This window comes from Mesoplodon mirus (genome assembly GCF_964341445.2).
Source record: "Mesoplodon mirus genome assembly, chromosome: 6".
Lineage (NCBI taxonomy): Eukaryota > Metazoa > Chordata > Mammalia > Artiodactyla > Ziphiidae > Mesoplodon > Mesoplodon mirus.
Genome location: NC_138982.1, coordinates 144,207,284 through 144,227,159, shown reverse-complemented (window position 1 = coordinate 144,227,159; position 19,876 = coordinate 144,207,284). Strand labels below are relative to the sequence as shown.

At 57.3% G+C, this 19,876-nt stretch overlaps 1 protein-coding gene across 1 annotated transcript in view; it reads right to left on the bottom strand.

The window, feature by feature from the left end:
• The window catches only part of PDE9A (phosphodiesterase 9A), a gene marked incomplete at its 5' end in the record, with an annotated part of 91,232 nt that extends 80,333 nt beyond the window's left edge, over window positions 1–10,899 (bottom strand). The window contains one exon of the mRNA XM_082625526.1: window positions 10,831–10,899. Within this exon, the coding sequence (XP_082481652.1) occupies window positions 10,831–10,899 (69 nt within the window). The remainder of the gene's footprint in view (window positions 1–10,830) is intronic.
• Window positions 10,900–19,876: the final 8,977 nt, after the last annotated feature.

Genomic DNA, 19,876 nt, shown 5'->3' with positions numbered 1-19,876 from the left:
ATCCTCTACGGCTACTACAAGCGCCTCCAAAGATTGGGGTTTCTGCTCAGTGAGGCTGCACTTTCGGGGGTGCTCGTCCCTGATGTAACGTCAACCGGGCACAATGTCTCCTGGGCCACGCCGAGACGCCCACTGTCCCACATCGCGCGGCACCCGTGCCACCCAGCATGTGGAGGCCGTGTCACCCGTGCAGCCTCTGCACCGAACCAAACAATCCCTCTGGGGCTCCCTAGTTTTACTTTGATGCATGGGGCTCACAGCGGTTGGCTTAAAGCCACGAAACCCTGGCTTCTTCTTCCAGAAGCCAAGCCTGGCACGTCCAAGGTGGGGGTGGGAGCTGGAGGCTTCGAGGGGCCCCTGTGGTGTCTGGACCCAACCTGCGTCCGCTGGGAGCTGCCTGAGCTGTCCCTCTGGAGCGTGTGGGGAGGGGTCACCACAGGGCCGCAGACCGAGTCAGAAACCCCAGACGTAGAGGGGGCCCCGCTGCTCCAGCACCAGTGCCCAGAGTCCCCCATCCCTGGAGAGGCCCTGGGCTTCAGGGAAAGGCCTGGGAGGGGAGATGCCGTGCACAGGACGAGTCGGAAAAAATAGGGTGCAGGGCTTGGCATTCTGTCATGTTCCGGGGGGGGAAATATGGGGTGCAGGGCGAGGGGAGCAGGTGGAACGGGGTCTGGACGTGTCCATGGCTCAGAATATCAGCCACGTCCGCCGGTGCACGCAGCCCGCACCCTCCAGGCTCACTCACGGGAGCCCTGAGAATCGGGCCCTGACGATCAGGCTTAACATCTTAGGTGCCCAGGACAGGCCAGCGAGTCTGACTCTGAGAAGGGCCGCCCTCACCCTCTGCCCACCCACCTCAGCACCCTCGGGCATCACCCAGGCATCACCTGCACGGGAGTGTCCTCTCCGTCCCTGAGGCTGGGACCCATCTCATCCACCTTTTCTGCCTGGTGCCAGCAGCACTGCTTCAAGAAATACTCCCGGAGAAAACTCACTGCTCCCACATGTGCCCCTTTATAACTCTCTGCCACAGGGAGTGCCTCTCCGACCCTCACCCCTTGGAATATTCTGGGCCGTCTTTGCCAGGAAGCCACAGGTGCCATCTCTCATCTCTGCTCTTTGGGGCTCAGCCTTCAAAACACCCCCTGCAAAATGGGTCTCAAATACATGCGGGACCACCGCTGCACATCCCGTCGGCTCCAGGGGGGCGTCTTAAGCCACCTCTGAGTCACGTGTTCCACTGCTTCTTGTGTTTGCTCTTTTTCTGTTATTAATAGTGATGGTAAGGCATCTGAGGCTTACGTAAGAAGCTTCATTGAGAGATCTCAGAGTATGTGTGACCATGAATTTAGAGCCTTTGAGCACTGCCCACATCTTGACTTTTCCCCCGTGAAGCTTATATAACACAACTCTGAGTGCAAACATTTTGGGGGCTGCTCCCCGAAGCGCTCTGGAACCGGTGCGCATGGCAGACGGGCTCCAGACGAGCCGCCAGCCACGCCCGGCTGCTTCTGCCGGCAGTCAGCCTTTACGTAACAAGGAACGATGCTCTGGGTTAGCTGTTCTTGCAAATGGGAATTGCGGGTGGAGAGCTTATTGAAGATCTCTAGATGATGATGTCAAATGCACTGCCCCTTTTTCTGTTATTTGTAAGGCTATAAATGTAAAAACAAAAAAATCCCCAAGGCAGAAGCTGCGGGGATAAAGCCAGCCTGAATCACTGGGTCTGCTAACCGTTCTGCCTACAGAATGAATCAATGCACCTTGCAGCTGGCCTCGGGGATGCCTGACCCCACCTGGACAGCACCCTGGTTCCCGGAGCCTGCAGCTGGGCGGTGGTGACTGCAGGGTGGTGGCCGCTTTTCCTTGCGGCCGTGTTCCCTCTCGGCTAAACCGAGGAGGGTCTGCCTGTGACAGATCGCCCAGGGCCGAGCAGCTCTCCCAGGCTGCACATGGGGGCTGGGGGAGCACAGCCAGCATCCAAGGGACAGCGACAGCAGAGTGCTCCTGGGGCCGCAGGGGACAGCGACCAGCCGAGCACTCTCCAAACACCGCTCCTTTCCACAGCAAGGCTGATTTCGCCTGTAAAATTATTGTTAAGTGCTTGTGGGTACCGCTACCATCCCCTCCAGCAAAACAAACGAACCAGAAGCCTGGAAACCCTAATGCAGCTGCAGAGCATGCGGGCATGCAGGCTGCCCCACGTCACCATCGGGACTGGTGGTCCTAGAGCATCCAAGCCGAGAGCCTGCACTGGGCGGTCACGTCCCCCCTCCCCTGCCCTCCCTCCTCACCGCTGTCCTGATGGAGCGCCACCTCCGAAACAGTCGGAGGAGAAATGAAAGGCATTGGCGGTCTTTTCTTTGCTGGGAAGAATGGGGGAAGGAGGGAGGTTTGGGGGCCGACCTGGGGAACACAGTCACCGGGTATCACAGAGCTGGATACACCCGAGGGGCTGGGCTGGCCCCCTCATTCCACAGAGCACTCCTGGACACACGGCCCTGTGCCTGGAACGACGGCAGGACACACGGGGCCACACGTCTCAGGAAGGTTCCCCCAGCCAGACACGGGGATCCGGCGGCTTGAATCCATGACATGCGTAAATAATAAACAACAAGTAAAAATAACACGACCTTCCTAAGCATACACCACATGCCACCCCGCTTCAGCACACATGCTTGAATTTAATCACAGCGGCCCTGTGAAGTGGACGCTGGCTTCCCCCCACGTCACAGACGGAGACACCGAGGCATGTAACTTGCCCACACGCTCGCGGGTGCAAACGCAGACAAACCCGCCCCAGAATCGGTGCTCTCGACTGTGATGTCACGTTGCTGGTAAACAGACTGAGTGTCGTTGAATCTGAAAAGCATCTGTCTCCCCTGAACAGTGGACTCCCGTCCCCGCCTGTAACATTTCACTTCATCGACCACACCGCACACAACCGCCCTAGTTGAGCACGACCAGGACCAGGAAATGCGGGAGGGCTTTGGGAACACACCTAAGTTTTCCAGAAGACACAATAATTCACTATTGCGACAGACCTACGCTTTGCAAACTGAGGTGATAAGAGTGGAAATGATTCAGGTTTAAAAGAGCAGGCAAATTCGTTGACGAATACATGGAATGTGGTCCAACCACACAATGCAATCTTATTCAGCCTTAAAGAGGAAGGACATTCCGACACCTGCTACAACAGGGATGAACCTTGAGGACATTAGGTTCAGTGGAATAAGCCAGTCGCAAAAAGACAAATCCTGTATGATCCCACCTAGAGGAGGTCCCTAGGGGACTCAGATTCACAGAGACAGAAAGTAGAGCGGTGGCTGCCGGGCGGCTGGGGAGGGGGGACGGGGAGTCAGTGTTTAGTGGGGACAGAGTTTCAGTTGGGAAAATGAGAAAGTTCTGGAGACGGATGGTGGTGATGGCTGCACAACAATGTGAATGTATCCACGCCACTAACTGTACACTGAAAATGTCGAAGGCAGTAAAATTTTATGCTACGTGTATTTTACTACAATTTTTAAAAATTAAAAAAAAATGGGATTCCCTGGTGGCGCAGTGGTTGAGTCCGCCTGCCGATGCAGGGGACATGGGTTCGTGCCCTGGTCCGGGAAGATCCCACATGCCGCGGAGCAGCTGGGCCCGTGAGCCATGGCCACTGAGCCTGTGCGTCCGGAGCCTGTGCTCCGCAACGGGAGAGGCCACAGCAGTGAGAGGCCCACGTACCGCAAAACAAACAAACAAACAAAAAATTCAAAAAAGTGTTAGGCAGGGCATCTAAAGCCACTGAACAGAACGTTCTGGCTCTTCTTTAATTGTGTCAAGACCAAGTTTTCAGAGGTGCTGTGAGTTTCTGTTCAGGCAGAAGTCCCCATTGGGCGATCAGCTTTGGGAATTGAGAAGGAGATGTGGTGCCTGGTGGGCTGATGGGGTGGGGGACAGGTAGGCAGGGCTGCGGACAAGGCAAATAACCACACCATCGACTGCAGAGGTTATGTTTTTGAGACTGAAAATGTTTGGTGCCATTTCCAAGGCACCTGAATGCACTGTACAGTGACCCACAGCACGGCTGTAAACCCGGTGCCCAGGGAGAGACGGGTGCACTTTTTATACTCCCACGGCTGGATCTTTAAGCGTGCACTACCTTAGAATACTTTTTTCTCAAAAAGATTCAGAACACTGGAAACGCAAACACTTAACCACAAAAGTGGGAGGAATTAGCCCAATGAGCTGACCTAGAGGCTATGGCTCCACCTCAACGTCTTTCGAGCTGGGCGGCTGACATGCCTCCTGCACTGGCCACGAGCCGTCCTCCAGGCTGGAGCCCATCCTCTGCCACACCTGGGCGGGGGCTGCCGGGGCCCCCCCTCCCATCTCATGGCCTGTTCGGCCGAAGGGGAGGGGATGGGAGCATGGAGGAATCCTTCACTGGGGCAGGGCTGGGCTGCAGCTGTCTTGACAAGGACACCTGAGGTCCCTCTGTGTCCTCTGGGGACCCTCTCAGCTCTTCTTGCCAAAGACCTCCCCCAGTCCCCAGGAGTGCAGCCTGCCACCTGCAAACCGCAAACCCAGCCTGCAGTGACCCAAGGCTGCCTGACTGCCCAGCCCCTGCTGCCTACTACCGGGCTTGTTTCGGGGTCCCCGTGGCTGGCACAGGGCTCAGCATCCTGGCTGAGCGTGCAAATGAGGGTTCCCAGAAGCTGTCTGACGGGGCGCCCTGCCCTTGCTTTTCCTCCCTGACACTCAGAGCCGTACTCTGCACGTTTCTGAGGCCAAGCAGCCGCTCAGCCAACAAGGGCTCTGGTGAGGCCACTGGCCCTCTCGCTCAGGGCAAGAGATTCGCCTCTGCCGGGTCGGAGAGGGAGGTGCCCTGGGCAGTGGCCCGGGGTCTCGGGGCCTTGGCACTGCCCCCCCCCCTTTGTGGTTGTCTGTCACAGTGGGCTGGCTCACAGATATGAAACTGGAGACACCAAGGCACTGCCAAGGCTTCTTCCAGAGTCTCCGAGTGGACAGGGCAGAGGGAGGGGGCCGGGGGACAGGACGTGATTACTGAGCCCCCCTGGGTGGCCGGCTCCGCCCTGGGCTCTGTACGAGTGCTACTCAGCGCCATCCGCATCACCTCGTGCGGGGCGTCAGCACTGCACCCACCTCACCGAGGAGAAGGTGACCTTTCCGTGGCAGAGCCGGGCACTGAGAGGCTGACTGTCCAGCACCACGGCCTCTGCCCCTCCACGTGTCTGCCGAGAGCAGCTCCGGCCCCCCTGCACTTGGCCGGCAAGGTCTCCGTGTCATTATCCGTCAACCCTGATGACATAAGTGAGGGTCGGGCCTCCAGCCAACCCCGTGCTGGGGCGTCCGGATGTCAGAAAGTGTCTGGTTTAAGAGGTCTTCCGACCGTAGCTAGTGGGAAGGAGGGAGTCCAGCAGCCTCCTGAGTTCTCCACGACCTCGGGCTAAAATTTGAGAGACTGAGTTTCCAAGAGGTCTTATTTGGACGCATCTGATACGGCATCTCAGGAGTCTGACTTACTGTAGTGGCTGATCTACTTGTTAAAAAAGAGCCTGAAAATGCAGACGTCAAGGTTCACAGCCCAGCTCTGGCGCAGCTGCAGACAGAGGGTCATCACAGGCAGGGGCTGGGTCTTCTCCCCATCACGACCAGCCCTGTACCTCCATTTGCACCAGAACCCCTGAAAGGGCATGGAATGACCCCCTTTCTCCACCTTCCCTTGGCTGCAATTAGCTTGTTACCATTTCAATATCTTTTTAAAGCTCTTATATTATGAACATTAAAAGGAGGATAAACGACTTGGCTGGGACTGTGGAGGGCGACCAAGGGGAGTCACTGTCCACCTGGCAGTGATGTGGGGAGAGGACAGCAGCGCAGAAGCCCAGAGGACTCGCTGGGTCTGCCTGGCCAGAGAGTGCATCCCTGTACAGACGGGCATAGACCCTTCCGGTCGGCAGGCCAGGGATGTTCTGAGCGTGGGGCAAAGCAGGGGCACACATCTGCGGGCAGAAGGGAATCTCCACTAGGCTTCACCAGGCAGCCAGCCAGACATTCCAGGAGGGGAAAGACATTCCATGAGCCAGGGAGGGACTCCAGGCCCCGCCATGCGGACCGCGCTGGACCAGACGGGGGCAGGTGCACCCTGCAACAAACAGGCTGAAGACGAGCAGCCAGCTTGCAGCGCTGGCTCGTGTCTGTGCCAGAGGCAGCGGAGGCTGCCCTCCTCGGAGGGCACAGAGCCAGAGCAGGGCAGGGGGGCACAGGGAGACTGCGGCAGAGCGGGCAGAGCCGGGCTCCCAGCGCAGGGGGGAGGGAGGGCCTGAGCCCCGGGGAACCTCTGGGGAGGGGATGGCAGGCCCGGCCCCGCAGCTCCACGGGGGCTGAATGCCGGCTTCAAGGCCTGGGGTCCCAGGTGTCAACAGAGCCAGGCTCGGGGGAGGGCAGCAGGGTGGAGAGAAGGCCCGGCAGACGGGGGCTTAGCCCCAGCGGGGAAGGGGGCACAGTCACAGGGCGGGGAGAACCAAGCACGACAAGGCACTGGACCTGGGAACAGCCTTCTGTTGACATTTTAACAACGTTCCAATGCTCTAACTGCTCTTCCTTTTGGATTTTTCTCATTTGTTCCATTATTTTAGAGCAGAAACAACTTAGTAGAACTCAAGTGGCTGATCGCCCATTAAGACCTGAGTTCCAGCTGCAGAGCGAGGCAGGAACAAGGACGTGGCAACTCAGAGAGGCCGAGGGTGGTCCCAGCAGAGCCAGGTGGTCCCCCCTGACAAGGGGCTGTGCCCCAGGGGGCCGCTAGACCAGGGTGATGCACCAACAGGCGGTCCCTTTCAACGGCACTTATCCTGGTCTCCAGGAGGGTCAGTCTTGCCCACATGAGGCCTCTCACCAGACCCAAGCCCAGGGCCAGGTCCGGGGGTCCCACAAAGGCCTCACTCGGCCTCATTCAGGAGGTGGGCAAACCCATGCTCGGACGTGCCACCAGGGAGGACACCTCAAGCTCCCTGATGCCAAGGGCATCATCCCGTCATGCCCCGGGCAACCCAGCCGAGCTTATCCTTGCTCCGGACATGGGTGGGAGAATGGAGCAGTTGCTGAGGTCAGGGGAAGCTGCGGAGAGAAACAGCAAGCCCTCTGGGTAGGGACAGGACGCATCAGCTCCTAGAGCAGAGTCCTCGGAGCTGCGGCTCTGGCTCTCTGGGCTTGGGGGCTCCCACTCCCTCCTCCTTCACCTGGGGCTGGCAGGTGCCAGGTCCCACCTGCCCCCCTGGCAGGTGGAAGCGCAGGCGATGGGGATAGGTGTGCAGAGGTGTTGCTGGCTGCATGAGGCCACAGCCCTGGCCATACGGCAGTTCCCGGCCTGGGTCTTCCTGAGGCCACCCAGTCTGCGAGAAGGGCTCCTTCCCCACAACGCCAGTCTTCTCTGAGGAAGGAAACCTCTTCATTGGGCCCCATGTACGGCCAGCATCACAGCCCCTTCCCGCCAGCCGAATCCCGCGGTGTCCTGCCCGGCACCAGACACCCTGCAACAGTGTCAGTTTACTATCTGTCCCTCCCGGGGGAAGCAGGGGGCAGAGGGGCCATGGCTCGGGGGGACTCACCAAGCTGGATCCCAGCTCTCAGCACATAGCAGCTGCTCAGTAAACTCGTTTGGATAACTAAGCTATTTGTCCTGTCTGCTCTGACTCCTACAACAAGCAGCATGACTGGCATCCCCGCATGACAGTGGAGAAATCCACTGCAGAGAGAGGTTAGGTAACTAACCCGAGGCCATGGGGATGGTAGTGGAGGCGCTTAGGACAGGACCACCGTCTGGCTCCTGGCATGGCTGCCAGCCACCTGGGATGCTGCTTCTTTGTAGACCCAGGAAGGAGCCAGACCCGGGAAGATAAGCCACGTCTGCCCTCTGAGCCTCCTCTGCACAGCCTCTGCAGGAGAATCCGGCGGATGGAACACGGATCCCTCAAGTGGACCCCAGATCCCCGTGGCGGCCTCCCACTGGATACCTGAGCAGGTGAAGTGACCGTGTGTGCTGGACTCTCCTTCACACCAAGGAAGCAGTGAACCAGCCTCCCGAGGGCCGCCACGGTTTCTCTAGGAACCTGGAACACCTACGGTACGATCACTACGGTACGGCCTCAGACGGGGACGCTGGCTGGCTGTCCCTACGGACCACATTACGTCTGTACCCCAAGCTTTGCTGGAGCAGACACCATCTGCAGAAGCCACTGTTGTGACTGTTACCTTCTTCTTCCCCGCTGGGGCCCTCTCCGGGGGGAGCGGGGAAGGACCAGGAGCCGGGGCACTGGACGGACAGGGAGCAGAAACAACGTGGGGGCCGCAGGAGGGACGATGGGCAGACAGAACAGCACACGCGCCAGAGGCGGTACCTGCCTCATCCCCTGACTCCGACTCCGCGGGGCTCTCCCCTCAAGAGTGACCTTCCCCGGAAAGGAGACGGGATGGGGATAAAAGGGAGAGAGAACACGACTGCGTGCTGGGAACTTTAGGAATTAACCCGGTGCCTGGGACTTTAAGAAGAGAAACCGCAGCCGCTGGAAGCATTGCTGCAGGAGCTCTCAACCCAGGATGAAAGTCCCAGCAGTGTTGCTCGGTGTCGAGCGTGAGGTGAGCGCGGGGCTATGACTTTCAAGCACACGCCTGGAAGCCCAAATGCTCCGGTTCTCCCCCAGGGCTAAAGGTGCAGCCAGGAGCCCCCAACAGGGCCGGCAACAAAGGCAGAGGGCGCAGAGCAAGGTCAACAAGCACTGACCGAGACGGCAGAGGTCTGGGGACCACGGCCCGCCTCCCCCGTTTTGTATCAGTTAAAGGCATGGACGCAACAGAGAGAGGGCATCACGCCCGCGGTGTTCCAGAGTGTGCCAGGCACTCTGTCTGCATGGCCTCCTTCACTGTGCACGAGAGTCTATGAAGCAGATGTTTTTGTTCCACTTTACTGACCAGGAGGCCAGCTCAGAAGAGCCAAGGGTTAGATGCCCAGGATCACAGAAAGTGGTGGAACCAGCACTCAACATCAGATCTGGCACCCCTGGGAGCAGGTGCCCGCGGTCTCCCAGGGCCACCTGCAGGGCTGCTTTCGTGGAGGTCACCCAAACCTTGAGCATCTCAGCCGCAAAATGCCCACAGTGACAGCTGAGCCGAGCCCGCCCCTCACCGTCACCTCCCTCTGGACCCTCTCGTCCACTGTTCACCCACGTCCCACTGAATTTCTCCGGGAAACCTCTGGGAAGTTCCTGGGAAGGAACTGTCACTTCTGATGGTGACAGCGTCTCATCGCGCCTCTTTCCAAAGATAAAAAGGGCCGATCTTTGATAATTCTCCTCTGCTGGGGTAGAGAGAGCGTGTGTGCTTGTGTACACGTGTGCATGTTTGTCTGTGTGTGTGCATGCGTGTGCATGTGTGCTTGTGTGTGTTTACATGTGGTGCGTGCACATATTTTTATGTGCATGCTGTGTGTGAATGCATGTGCACACGAATGTGCCCAGGTGTGTGCATGTTAGTGCATGTGTGTCCATGCTGGAGCAGGGAAGTACTCAGCGGAGGGCACTTTCTTCCTTTGGGGAGGCTGTTAAATTCCTGTGCAGTCACAGGTGCCCAGCCCTGGCAGTCAGGGGATCTGGGGGAAGTACTGCATCAGGTCACCACCTGCCCTGTGCTGATGAAATAAGAGGGGTGGACCACCTGCCCTTGTCTCAGCTGCTTCCTGTTCCCCGTTATATGGTTCCAATGAAGCGGGCTATAGTGGGACAAGGGGAGCCCATACTTCTCCCTTCCTGGGATCAAGCAGGGGATGGGCTGAGAGTGAAGCAGCTGGCAGAGACTTGTGGGAGAACTGAAGACACCTGAGCCCCCGAGGCTTCTCCGTGCCTGGCTGGGGCACCTCCCCCTGCTTCCCAGCTCTGGGTGCGCCACCTTGAGAAGAGCAAAGTGAGCCGCAGCAGCTGCAGGGTTTCCCTGAAACGTCCAGCTGAGATCTGGGAGCGTTTCCCTCACTGTGGCCTTCCCTGCCCCCTGCGCCCAGGACCTTAGGGGGAGCTTAGAGAAGCTCGCTCCAAGCCAGCTTTCTTATTGTCCCTCTCTGCCAGTGAGAAGCAGGAGATGCTCTGAATGTAAAGCTGGTCCAGAGGGTCACCCAGTCTCTCCGCAGGCCCAAGAGGTAGCGCAGCCCCGGGGTCACCCCTGACGGTCAGAGCCGACCACCTGCTGGGATGGGTAACTGAAGGAGGTGGGGGGATGAGCAGCCCCTGCTGAGCCAGCCTCTACCAACACCCACCCACCCCGCCACCAACCTGCTCCCTGCTGGCCGGGAAGCAGTGCCCGGTCCCCACAGGGGCTGCGAACTCCAGGCACCCTCTCCCTGTCTGAGGACTCTGCCCGGCAGGTCTGCCCACCGGCTCCCGGGGTGTGTTCCACCGGAAGTAAAAGGCTTAACGGACCAGCCTCTGAACGAAGGAACTCAGCCTAATCAGATCTGTTACAAAGAAAGCTCTGCCCACGAAATGGAAAAAATACCCCCTTGCAGTCGCGCCTTTCCACGGGGCCGCGCGTGGGGACACCTGCCCCGCAGAGCCCCACCAACCCCCGGCCCGAGTTGTCGAGGGCCGCAGCAGGCTCCACGGATGCCGGTTCGCTGGACCGCCGTCCCCTCCCCCGCCGGCACCCCCTGGCCGGCCCCCACCCGCCTCCGGGACCCCGCGCTGTCACTGGGGAGGGGCCGCCGCCGGGCTGGCACCGCAGGGCGCGCGCCGGGAGGGCGCCCGCGCCGGGCTGGGAAGCTTGGGGAGGGGCTACCTTCTGAATGCGTCCATCGATGTCCAAATAGATGGCCTTGGGCCGGTAGCTGGAGGAGCCCGTTCCCATCTTGACGAGCGCTGCACTTGGACTTTTTACTGTACTTTCTCGACGCCAGCCGCCGCGGGGAGGGCGGGGAGTGGGAGGAGGGGGCGGGTAGCGGGAGGACGCGGGGACCAGCCAACCAGCGCGCCGCCGTGGCCCGTGCCGCCGGCTCGGCCCCTCCTCTCCCCGCCCCCTCCTCCTCTCCCCCACTCCGCCTTCCTCCCTCCTTCCCCTTCCCTCCCCGTTTCTCCTCTCTCCCTTATCTTCACTCCCTTTTCTTCCCCTCCCACATTAAGGCACACCCCCTCATCTTCCCTTTGAGTCCAGCCGCCTTGGGGACAGGGCCAAGCAGCCTGTCTCCAAGTGCCCTCTGGACAGGTGCTCATAGCGAGCGACACCCTGTGGCTGCAAAGCTGGTCACCTTCCCATGTGACCAGATTCCCATAGCGACCCCCTCTGGCTGCAGGGCTGGTCACCTCCCCATGTGACCAGATTCCCATAGCGACCCCCTCTGGCTGCAGGGGGCTGGTCACCTCCCCAAGTGGACAGTTGCCAGCTGGGACTCCTTTGCCGCAGGTGGATACTCCCATCATCAGCAAGCACCTGGCTGGCATGGGGCCGTAAGCTATTTGTGGTCATGACCTAAACCCAAGCACCACTTAAGGCTAGGAGAATCCCCCTGGGTTCCTGCTTTCCCTGCTGTGAGTGCCCTTCTCATTTAATTTCAACAGGAGATGGGAAAAGTTTCTTCTCCGTGTACCTCCTTCCCCTAAGTTTTCTGTACATCCTCGAGAGTGGAAGCTTTTTCCCGCTGCACCCAGAGCTGAAATGGCAATTTTATTTCTGTCCTTGATGTAGCCAGAGTGAGGATTACCCAGGCACCAGTTATTTGCTGGCTTCAGCACTGTTCTGGTCCCCACTCCCCTTGTTAATTGCCACAGGGAGTGTGGGAAAAAAGGGAGGGACTGCAGGCAGCTCTTGACCTGCAGATCACAGCGCGGGCTGCCTTTGCAGCTCCCCAGCTCTCTCAGGGGGCGGGAACAAGTTTGGGGAGGGTGGTGATGCTGAATGGCTCTCGGGGCCTGTTGCTTTTGGAAGCTGGTGTCGAGAAACCAGACAGAGAATGCACTTATTGTTTCGTTCTAAGAGAATTCCAAGCCACTGCTTTTCATCTGTTGAATGTCTGGGGCTTGCTTACTGAGAGAGTGGCTGGAGCACACAGGCTCCCTCCTCCCTGCCGGTCCGCCCAGGCTTGGCTGACCACGGCCACGGCCAGTGGTCTTTGCTTTTCCTTCCCTGGCCATCTGGCCTCCACCTGGTGGATAGTCACTGGCTTTCCAGACTCTTCCCAGCTGCCTGGAGAGTTGGCCAGGCTGGAGCCCTGGGGAGCGTGGGGTCATCGTCTTTAGATGAAGTGGTCTCCCTCAGCCTTTGGACGGTGCAGCCCGTGTCGCTTCACGTCCCCTGCCTGCTCTGGGGTGGGGTGGGGGCCGATGGGCCCTCAAAGAATGATGATGGTTTTGCTCTGGCATCCAGCGTGGTGATGGGACCACGTCAGGACCTGGGCACCACGAGATTTGCTTTACACGTGGCTGGAGGCGAGAAGAGGCACCAGAAGGCCTTTGGGGTGGAGGGTCAACCCTGCTGGGTGGGCACAGCTGGCCACTGGACTCACAGTTGTGAAAATGTATCCCCAGAAAATTGGAAGGAGCCCTGTTATTACAGCTCACTTTTGTTGTCGAACGTTCCGATGTTTTTGGGGCTCATCTGGTGACCAATCTGCAGAGCTATTGTGCTGCCTGGCATGGAAACTTCACCGCCCGGCAGATGGCTCATTAGCTTGGTGCGTATTTATTCTCCGTGTCTTGTTGTCATGACCTTGCTCGCTCAGACCGCCTCTTTCGAGCGCCCGAACACCGAATGCAGCTCTTCAGGGCCGTTTACCACCGATCAGAGGGTGAGGCTCTGTGACGGTGCATTCCGTACCACTGTGTGTTGAGGGTGGCCCTTAGGCTGTCTGGCTCATTCTGCATTCAGAATAATAATCGCCCCATAAGTATTTGCCCAGCTAGGCTGCTGTCCAGTTCTCCAACCCTGAGCCAGCAGATCCTGCCTCTACCCCGCCCCCAGGAGCCGAGGTTCCATCCTTCATCAGGGCCGCCCTTGCTGTGTGTCGGTGCTGTTCTAGGCCCCAGGGAATTAAGTGGAGCATAAACAGAAATCCCTGGTCTGGAGGAGCCGGCATTTTAGTGGGAACCAGATGAGATGGTGTAAATAAATGCAACATGTAGCATGTTGGATAATAATTAGTGCCAAGGAGAAAAGTCACGTGGGGAAAGGGGTGCACCATGGAGTGGGCAGGGCTGACGTCGGCGGGGTGGCTGGGCAGGAACATGCAGGGGTGGAGAGGGAGCAGGGGGCCCGTGTCCATCGGAGGAGATAGCCTTCCAGCAAAGGGAGCAGCCTCAGGCCGAGGCCCCTCCCACAGGAGAGGAGGGCGGGGGTGGTTCGGGGGGGTGGCCTGCAGGGGCTGTGGGTCAGAGAGGTGAGGGGTGGCAGGGCCGTACCAGGGACGCGGTTCCACTCTTTCAGATGGAGCCATGCAGAGGGCTGAGCAGAGGAGAGACGCGGCCCCCTCGGGTCCAGCCGCTGCTGGGTGGGGACGCCGTAACGGGAGGGGTGGTGGGAGTCCAGGAGGAGCTGCCTCCGTAATCTTTGCAAAGAACCACAGTGGTTTGGGCTACTGGGGTGCAGAGTGGTTGGACTCTGCATCTGATTTGGAGATCGTTCGGCTCTTTCATGAAGGCTCAGTGCTTACGGTGACATTATTTCTGCGTTTTGCTCCTCTTGCCTTCCGCGGAGTGGGGTTCTGCCTAAATTCGTGCTCCTCCATCCTGGACGGGCCCTGGGGTTAGGCTCCAGCAGCCACCCCTCCCCTCTGCCTGCACCACATCAACCCAGAGGCTCCCTGGCGTCCTTGACCTGCATTCCTGATCCTGGCTTGGCCACCAGGACTGCAGCCAATGTAAGTTCCCAGAGCCAAGATAAAGCGGAAGGAAACTGCCTGCCTCTGCCAGGAGGGCTGGGTCCGGATGACTGACGAGCCAGGGTGGGGCAGGAGGCCTGGGGCCTTGGGCAACTTGGCCACTGAGTTCAGAGCCCTGAGGGGGTCCAGGGGGCGAAGTTTCCAGCTGTCTGGGCTGTCAGGGTGTGAAACCCTGCCTGAATCTCGCAGGGACGGCGGAGGTGAAGGAGCTCAGGGAAGTGCACAGCCAGCCCCTTGGGGGCTTCAGCCTCGGTCTTCAGCCTCCATGTGGGCTGAAACGTCTCCTGGTGCCATCCGGCCTGCACACGGGCTCATCCCTGCATGCAGAGCTCACCCTTTAATTGCCATAAAGACCTCATCAAGGAAGAATTTCAAATTAAGAAATCAGAGCCGAACTGCAGAACAGAAGGGCCGAGACTGTGGCCTGCAGAGCTGGATGCTGGTTCCCGGGTCCCACACCAGCTCTTCATCCCTGGCAAGAAGGGGCGGAGCCGCGATGAGGAGGAAGAGAAGGGTCTGCCCTGCGCCCCCAGAGTGGGCGGCCTCCAGCAAGGATGCAGGGATGGGGAAGGAAGGTCAGAGTGTACTCAGGAAAAGTTCGCAGGGTGTCTCTGTCGGTGGGAGGAGGCGTCCGTCTAGAGTGGCCGGGCCAGGCCAGGTGGAGCATCTTTCCCCCCTAGCCTGCAGCGCCTCCGGACGGGCTGGGGCAGTGGGTCTGCAGGCTTCTGCTGATCCAGCCCCGAGGGCATCCTCTGCCTAGTCTGTCTTGGGTCTAACTGGTGTTTTTAATGACTCTTCTGAAAATAATCCAGTTGCTTCCTGTGCTAATTCTTCCGACCTGTGGGGCGGGGGGCGTACCACAAAATGAATTTGACGAACAAGCAAAATGTATTAGCGCCTACTGCATATAAGGCACTGAGCAGGCCTTGTTAAAGGGGATTGGACTAGTTAAAGGGGGTCTGGAAACACCATGCGAGAGGATTAACATGAACCAACTGGTCAGAGGTAAGATGCTTTATGTTCTGAAAGTTTTACCATCGGCCTCTTGGAGGAATCAGCCTGCTTTGTGCATTTATAACAAAGCGAGCACCCCATAAACTGCTCTAACCTTCTGGGAAAACCATCTGCCAGGAGGCACCAAGAATGAGAGGAAGGGTGTGCCCTCTGGCCCATCTGCCCCAAGCTTTCGTGCCATGGCAGTGTCAGTTTTAGTGGTACAATATTTGATTTACACACACATCAACTTACTTCTTTTTATGGCTTTGGTAATTACAAAATTATTACTAGTTGTAAATATTTCAGACAACGCAGAAAAAAGGCACAGTCCCATCCAGGTCAGAAGGTGGGGACTCACCCCTTCTTAATGGTCAGCCAAGGGGGGAGCGGAGATACATGTGCTCTTACCTGCTCTTACCTATTTATCAGGTTCCCTATATGCTGGGCACTGAGATTTTCCTCATCACTGATTTCTACTGGCTCCTTTTATATTGTACAAAGGATAGTAACCCTTTGACTATCGTATATTTTACAAATATATTCTACTAGTCAGTGGCTTATCTTTTAACTTCATTCGCAGTATCTTCGTAACGTGGCGTTGCACATTGAAGTAATCAAAATTGTACCTCTTTTCTGGTCAGCTTTCTGGATTTCTTGTTGGCTTAGAAAGGAGACATCATTTATAATAGAAAATTTTAAAAAGAAATAAAGAAAGATGTGACCTGGATTTCCAAAGACTGGGACTGCTAATTAAATTGTGGCACATGTGCCAGAGGGAATATCAAGGACGATGCTTATGACGGGTTTATGGAGGCCGAGGGAAGTGACAGCCCCGCCAGTGACGGAGCAGGATCCGCAGAGGCACTGACACCCTGACTCTTCACTCCCGCCCCGACCCGTTTGTCAGCAAGCGCCCCAGGCCCGGCGACGCAGGTCTGGCTGTGGACGGAACCAGGCCCTGCTTGACGGGTTTACGCACCGTGTTAGGCTCTGTGAACCCTGGCGGAGAGTTGAACCGATGCAGGAAGAGAACACGAAATGGTTGGTTTAGGTTGGTAGGGTTCTAGGCATTTTATAAAAAACATTTTTTTCTGATGCTATGATGTTATTTTTGCCGTAAAACGGGGAAAAAGGGGAAGAGTTAAAGTGATAAACAAGTAGTGTGCACGAAGCAGCATCCTCCTACTTTCCTGGAAGTGGCTGCATAGGGAAGAACAGATCTGCTTCACAAATGTGGTGCCGTGAGCCTTCCAGACCCAGACAGACCCTCGAGTCTGCTTATGGCGGTGGTGTGGAGTCACGCTGCTTGCCAGGGCCCTCAGCTGGCCCCCCTTGTCCCCTTCTCGTGGGCGGTGACTCCCGTTCTGGGCAGCTGGCGGGTCAAGACCTTCTTCCATCCTCTCTCGGTCCATTTTTGTGGCCTCCCACCTGCCTCTCCTCCCTCCCCCCTCCTTCGTGAGTATGCGTCCCTGGATCTTCCTATTTGGCCCAGCTGTCCCTGTCATTTCCCTGGCTGGCCTCCTTGGGGACCTCCCGTGTGACACACCTGGAGTCTACTGAGTGTCCTGTCCTTCTCCGTCCCCATCCCCCGAAGACAGCAGACACTGTGCTGTGATATTCGTGACTGCTTTTCATTTCATCCGAGAATAACGTCCCTCCCTCTTTCCTCCCCTTGATCACCTCTCCCTTAAGATCCATTCAGATGTCATTTACACAGTGCCATCTTCCTGAAGCCCCAGATCTCTGGACCAGGGTGGGGAGCTCCTCCCCGGGTCCCTGAAGCCCGGCATCCTGTGTGATTCCCGCCATGTAGCCCCGGATGATTTGCATGTCCTTCCAAGCTAGACTCCTCATCGATCAAAGGGGGTGACAACAGCTGCTCCGAGGTGTCCTGAAGATGGATGGGAGTGGGTGATAACGCGTGAACATGCGCTAGCCCGGGCCTGGTGCACCGTCGGAGCTCGGGGCTGCCTTGTTGTACTGTTTGGAAGAGCAGCATTGCTGTAACCCGCACTCACCCTGTGCATTGTCGCTGCCGCCGTGTCCCCACTAAATGATGCCCTTGCGAGGGAAAGACAGAATTGTGGACGGGCTTCAACAGGGGTGGCCCTCCCCCTGGAGCTGAGTGGACGTCGAACAACCTTCAGCAGGTGAATGCCTTTCTGTGACTGGGCAGCCCCCATTCCTCTGTACAAAGCCGATGACCTGTGTTGAATTTTTGACCTTGGCTTAATTAGCATTAAAAGCGGTCGTAAGAGCCAACCGTGCATTCCCTGCGCTTTGGCTGAGATGGTTTTTCTGAGTTTCTGAGGAGGAAAGTGCTGCCTCGGGCTGACCCGGGAGGCCTTTGCCCCATCGGCCCGTGAGAACCTGTTTCTCCGCTGCCTGCCGCTGGAAGCTGGAGCCCTGCACAGCCCGCGCGGGTCAAGGGCCACCACCCAGCAGCCAGCTCCGCAGCGCCGGGGACCTGGCTCAGCCCCCTGGAAACAGGGACAGCCTCTGGGGCCAGGGCGCTGAGGCTGGGCCCTCCCGTCCCCTCTCATGGTGACACGCCACTTGCCACCTCTAACCCATCTCTCCCGCAGGGACTGTGGCTGCTATCATTTCTGGACCTCTAATTGTTCTTCCACCTGCTGGCCCCTCAGGTCACTCACCTGGTAGGGGCTCCCAAGAACTGGTATCTGGGAGGGAGAGACCCACACCCTGGGGGGCTCAGGCGCTGTAGCTGCACAAGGACCCTGACTCTCTCTGGACCACGTTCCCTGCGCTCAGATGGGGGTCAGAGCCCGAGAGCTCATCCCGATGCTCAGAGCTGCCCTAACTGGGAGAGGAACAGGGTGACGTCATCAGAGCTAAGGAGGCTCCAACAGGGTGAAGTGGGGGTGAGGCAGGACTTTGTGTGCTTTGGGTCCAGTCACCTGGGGGACGATGCCAAGACCTGCCACCGGCAGCGGCCGCTCACCAAGGAGCTCTCATTCCTGTAATGATCTCACTTTCTCTTGTCACCCCAGGTTCTTTGGCGAGGGGGGATGGCCGTCCACCACACGCCAACTCGACAGGCTGGTTTTTTTTTTTTGTTTGAGCCTCTGGGTGAGCGTCGGAGTCTGTTCTCAGCCTCCCCTGCCTTCAGGAGTCCCAGGGTGACTGCCCCAGCAGGTGCAGGAACCTAAGTCATTGCCTAGCTGATCCGAGCACCCAGGTGACCCCCTGGCTCTGGCTCGACTCAGTAGTAAGTCTGCCGTTGTGAGTCGGATCCACTGCAAACTGATGGTCTCATTTCCAGAATTAGGACACAACAGCCTAATTCGTATGCAGACCTGTACATGAGTATCCATAACAGCTTCTATCTGTAGATCCTGGCGTTCCGACTTAATTGCAAGCTCTTTAAAGAGGAGGATACTGTCCTATTTATTTTGGATGGCTTCCGCAGCGCCTAGGGATGCTTTAAAAAATATTCCGAATGCTAGTTTAGGGGCCAGAGCTGGAATATCCTTCAGTGAAAGAAACTCTTCTGTAAACTCAAAGCTGGACAGTGGTCATGCCTCTTGTAAATCTGTGACTAATTTCCGAAGCACCCACCTGTCCAAATCAGCAGGAAGTTCCCTGTCCTGTACCCCAAGAGTGTCCTTCTCCCTCCCAAGTGTCCCAAACCCCAAGGGTTTACGAAGGTCAAAGGGAGGGGCCACTGAATCCTTCCCCTGGGGAGAGGGCAAGGCCCCGATCAGCCCATTTCTTCTCCTATTGCTTCCCACGAAAGCAAGCAAATAAACCGAAAGTGCCCCTCCTCCAACAGGGGAGAAAGATTAGATTTTGAAAATTGCAGGATGATGGAAGAGAGAGATCTTAACAGCTGGAAATTTCTGTTTTTCTTTTTTTTTAGTATTTCTTAGCAGCTGAGCCGTGACTGATATTTGCTCATTTAAATAATTTGGGTCTGAGAGCCACGCGATGTGGGTGATGCTCCAGGCATCCCCCTGACGGCGGTTTTAGGGAGCTGGGTCTCAGGAGACCCCGCTGTCGGCTGCCTCCCCTCAGACGGGTCCCCTCATCCGTGGAGACAGGAGACCGGCTCTCCCCACAATCCACGGCCTCTACGACCTCTTCCCTCCTCCTCTCTCCTCTCTTTCTTTTGGTTTAGTTCTTTCAACTCCATCTAACCTGTGGATTTCCCTGTTGTGCTCCTCCCCGTCCTCTAGCCCTGGGGAAAGCCTGTGGAATTCAGTCCCAGACCCTCTGGTCCCCTAGCCTTTGGAGTGAGCCCATTCTCAACACCATGACGCCCTTAAATGAGGGAAATCACTTTTCTTGAACACAGAAAAGGCTGATTTCTAAAAAAGAAGCTTCTGCTAAGAAAAAAGGATTTGCCAAAGTTTGGAAACATGAACTTGTGATGGCCTGTTTCTGATCAGAACTTCGTAAAGGCCAACCTCAAAGCAAATGGACGGGCAGGACATGTCAGGCCTCCCAACCTCTGAGCCCAGCCCAAATTCAGACAATTGCAAATAAACACTCATTGAGCTCAGATCAGGGTGAAGCACTGGGCCTGGAGCGGGGAGTTGGGAGCCAGGAGCAGGGATCAGGGCAAAGATATATGTGGCTGGGCCCTGCTCTCTGACAAGCTCATAGACAGACAGTGGGGGAAGATTTGTAAGCAAGAGATAGTACCCATCTCCCCTCACCCCCACCCCTGCACATACATGCAGTGTGATAAGTCCCATCTCCAGTAGACATTTGCAAAAAGCTCTATCAGTTAACAAGACAGGCAGAATTCTACCAACCTGGGACTTCTATTCTAGTGGGGAGACAGACAACAAACACCTACCTGGGACTCATATTCTGGTGGGGAGATAGATAATAAACAAACAATAGATGTGTAATTCCAGCACAAAGATAAGACCTATCAAGGAAAAAATAAAGCCAAGAAGGAGGATAGAGGATTCCTCGGGCTGCTGTTTTAGA